Below are 4,237 nucleotides of genomic sequence, written 5' to 3'. Positions count from 1 at the left end.
AATTGAAATATAGATTCTTTAATACAGGGACGCTGTTGCTGAGTTAGGTGATGATCATGTGTGTCATGTCATAGGCAACACCGAACTTTTTGGAGCGTAGCACAGTGGTCAATCTAAAATTGCGCCGGTAAATTTAGACTGACGTGATTTTAGATTGACCACTATGAGGCACTCAGTTTTAAGTGAATGTAATAGGACGTTAGGGGTGTCGACAAAAAATTGAATCAATGGAGGAAATCGATTTTACTATGCTGGTGCATGTAATAAGGCTATTACATGTATAGGCAATAACCTTTACATCACTCGCATAGTAAAACGTCGTACTACACACGGAAATTAAAGTGATATCTCGTATCACGATGAGTAAAAGTACCTCGGGCTGCCGCCCTCGGATACTTTTTCTCATCTGGATACGAGATATCACTTTACTTCCCTTGCATAGTAATGTACTATTTTTTATGAAAGGCCCGAAGTGCCAATTAAAAGAATTTAATAATTTTTCACAAAGCAGGCGAGAACATAGTCGTTTTCTAACTCTCCTGACGTTTCGAAAGCCTTTGTTGTGAAAAACGTCGTGTTTGACTCTGAAAAAAGTTCAACTTCCAACTTTTCTTCTCTCGTTGAACAAATAACTATTTAATCCGTGTGGCGTGAATAACATTATTTTCTACACTCAAATGCGGTGAGACGATAGCGTTTTGTTGACGCTCTATCTGATGACAGGTCAGGTGAGAAAATATTTATTTTTTCATCTCTTGTTTGTTTATCCAATTCTTTATCGATTTATCAAGTTAAAAGCTCACTCAATTTTCCATAATCGGCGAATTTTGACGACTCACGAAAATGTTTTTTTTAATATTTGCGATTTGCACTTTCAACAGCTGACCCTACTTTCTATGTTGTAAATATTTGAATGTCGGATATTAGTATTTTACATGACTAGGGATACAAATATGAAAAGTTGAGTTTTCGTGTGAATTTTGTTGGTCCGAGGCGTAGCCGAGGTCAATAAACACACGAAAACGAGACTTTTCATCTTTTTATCCCGAGTTATGTAATGGATTTTACATGCTGAGGGCGTCGAAAGAAGTGCTTAAAACATGAAAAGTACGGTTTTCGACGCATGTAACATGTAATAGTACATTACTATACCAGTGAAGTAATTTGATATCTCGTATCCAGTACCCAGAACCCGGCTGAAGCCCTCGGATACTTTTACTCATCGTGATAAATGATGGAATTTGTTTATGTACTGTCCGTTTGACAAGAGGATCGCCACGGTTCAGCAGGGGGTTTTGAACATTTGTTTTTTACACGTTGGCACACGTGCTCTTGTCAGATTCAAGATTCTTTTTACGAAGGTTACGCTGATTATACTTTGTGAAAAAGGCCAATACCTTGCAAATATGTCACATCTTGGAGAGAATTTGACACTGCAATATCTGCAACATGAAAAAACTAAATGTTCGAAACCCCCTGAAACCCCGTGCTTCCACCTACGTAATATACACAAACTAGGTGAGCCAATCTTAATTTATACGAGATATCAAATTATTTCACGTGTAAAGTATGGCGTTTTACTTTACGAACGAGGGAAAGGGTCTTCACTAGTGAGGGAATGGCCACATTACCTCACTAGTAAAGTAAAAGTATATTTAACTTTTGCTCACTACACATTCATGTCATCACTTTCTACATTGACGAAATTTGAATATCGGACGTAAGTATGTTGGATTTGTTTCGCTACGCGTCACCGGTCACACTGTTTGTTGCAAACCGCCAACAAACATCTCGAAGAAAATTTTTTGTAGAGGTCGCAGGTCGAAATAAGTAAATTAGTGAAAGTTCAGATTAGTTACTCGCAAATTCAGCTTCCGTTATTTAGGGGTTATAACAATGTTTTGTGGACTACGCCAGTCTCTATCTTTTATCCACCGCACATCCCTGATTCTTATCTTCACCAACCTAAAAGAACGCTTTACTTTTACCAGTCATAGATTTTACGATGGGCGATTGTCTGAACAGATTTGAAACTTCAATAATTTAAAAATACAATCAAGAAAATCGATAGAATTGACGATATAACGGCTTTATCTTTAAAGAAAGGTATTTCGATGAATATATGATAATTAAGATTTTCTGAATAATTGTTCTCAAAACAATCAGAAGTTGTGGCTCCGACGCATTCTTTTACAAAATATTTATAGACACAAAATAAATACAACTTTCGTAGCATGGGCTTTAGCTTCTACATTTCTGCCAAAGTGTATTTATATAATCAGCAACTTCAGTTCCAGTATAATAATTTATCATTAATCGGATACTCGAAAAGGTCAGTATGAATGAGAAACATCTACGAATAACACATCCCTAATTTCAATTTAATTAAATTTTCATGTTCATAAGGTCGTCGATAATAATCGAAGTTGTTACAAATATAAGTTCACCATGCCAACATTATAATTCGTAATTTGCCTCGAGGGTTTTTTCTCGGTTTTCTCTTCTCTTTTTTTTACTTTACGTGGGGTTGAGGCAAACAAGTTAAAAGTTCTTGTTCTATCTTATAATAACAAAAATGAAAATTTTGCTGATAAAAAAGTAATTTTATTGAAATATCTTTAAGCTTTATGCTAAGTTATTATTATGAGCTGGAATGCGGTGTGTCCATATAATTATTAAATGCACTGTATGCCCTGCTACTCGCCCAATCCTTTGCATATGAACCTGAACTGTGGTACGACGGTTGGGAATAGTGATATCCAGTGTAGGTGGAATATGGCTCTAAGTATTAAACATTTGAAATTATTGGAAAATAAAAAGCGTCAATCCAGACACTTACCGGGTTCCGATTCAATTATGTGACTATGAGAGTGTATCGGTAGCCCTTGTACTTTGCAGTGGGTAGTGTGTTTGAAGTAATGAAACAAAAGTATACCGCCAGCGACCAGAAGCAACTGTATGCTACCGATACCCAATAATACAGTAAGTAACAACACTTTTATTTTGACCATTTTCAACAAAATAAGAAGTGGAAGAACGAGCTGAAGCTTACGTTTCTTCTTACCGCGATATTCATCTAAATTATTGCAATTTTCGGAAACAGGTAAATTGTGATTCGAATGAAATTACGAATTAAAATAGTCAAATCACCTGCTACATCATCAGACTCTGGATCACTGATCAGTCGGGCTCCGGTGTCCTTCCCAAACGATATTTGAAAACCATGCGTTGCTAGGAACATGTGAACGGATCTCTTTAGGAACGATAATGCTTTGGTCGATTCAGGGACGTCTGAAATCAAGGGAAAAACCCATTACGTTCTGAGAACGAAACTCTCTATGCTTTTTAACGTTGCTGCGGGTCGAGTTGATTTCCCGTTGCCGTGCTTTTTCATATTTAGCATAATAAGAGCCTGCGGTCTGTGTTCTCTCGTTCACGGACACGACAACTTTAATCAAATATCTTGAGAGTAAAACAATGCAGCCGAGAAAATGAAAAGAAAATTTTTAATTTCCAACGGCTAAAAGAAAAGCGAAGGAAAAATGCAAATTTATAATTGTTCATTTTGCTTCCGACAATCCAATCTACATCGTCGGTTATATTCCAACGAGGACGAACATAGTAGACCTCCACTGTTTTCCTTTCGTGAATGTGAAATTATATTTTTTTGGTTCAATAACTTCCAGCACTTGCAACTGAACGAAATTTGTATTATGGTGTATAATAGAATTGAAAGATGTTAATATAATACCTTGCTCGTATCTATATTCCGAAAACTCTTTTTCTTCCCCATCATTCGTAATTCTGACGAGATTAAAATGTTCACTGTTCAAAGGATTTTTAATTAACTGGATTTTACCAGCTGCCACCGACCAAATAAACCGTGCCGTCTTATATTTGATGCACGAGAACAAATTTTTCGACGAAAAACATTCCGCTTTCGATGCGGTGATGTATTTGTCTGAATTAGGGTCGCTGCATCTGCTATCACTAATTAGAAAAACTAAGCAGAACACAAAGTAACTTTTTTTGCACTTCATCATCCTTGGTTTTAACTTCAACTAAATTCCAACACTTTGAAAAACCAAAAGAATTGAATTTCTTTTCAACAAAACAGGAAGTCCGTTCTTTCGATTGAAAACTTTACAAAAAAAAAGTTACGCTCGACTCATCAACTATATAATATTGCAACACAAAATCGTATCAACGTTGATGGTTGTGCACCGAGCCAGTGATA

General features: G+C 36.3%; 1 protein-coding gene across 1 annotated transcript; it reads right to left on the bottom strand.

The window, feature by feature from the left end:
* Positions 1–2,588: 2,588 nt before the first annotated feature.
* Positions 2,589–4,237, bottom strand: LOC119069262. The gene is made up of 4 exons (XM_037173320.1): positions 3,752–4,237; positions 3,151–3,291; positions 2,840–3,076; positions 2,589–2,781 (listed from the first exon to the last, which is right to left on the bottom strand). The coding sequence occupies exons 1-4, from the start codon at positions 4,041–4,043 to the stop codon at positions 2,642–2,644; spliced, it is 810 nt and encodes a 269-aa protein (XP_037029215.1). The 5' UTR covers positions 4,044–4,237; the 3' UTR covers positions 2,589–2,641.

The sequence above is a fragment of the Bradysia coprophila genome (assembly GCF_014529535.1).
Source record: "Bradysia coprophila strain Holo2 chromosome X unlocalized genomic scaffold, BU_Bcop_v1 contig_26, whole genome shotgun sequence".
NCBI classification, from domain to species: Eukaryota; Metazoa; Arthropoda; class Insecta; order Diptera; family Sciaridae; genus Bradysia; species Bradysia coprophila.
This window is presented reverse-complemented; position numbering and strand designations above follow the sequence as displayed.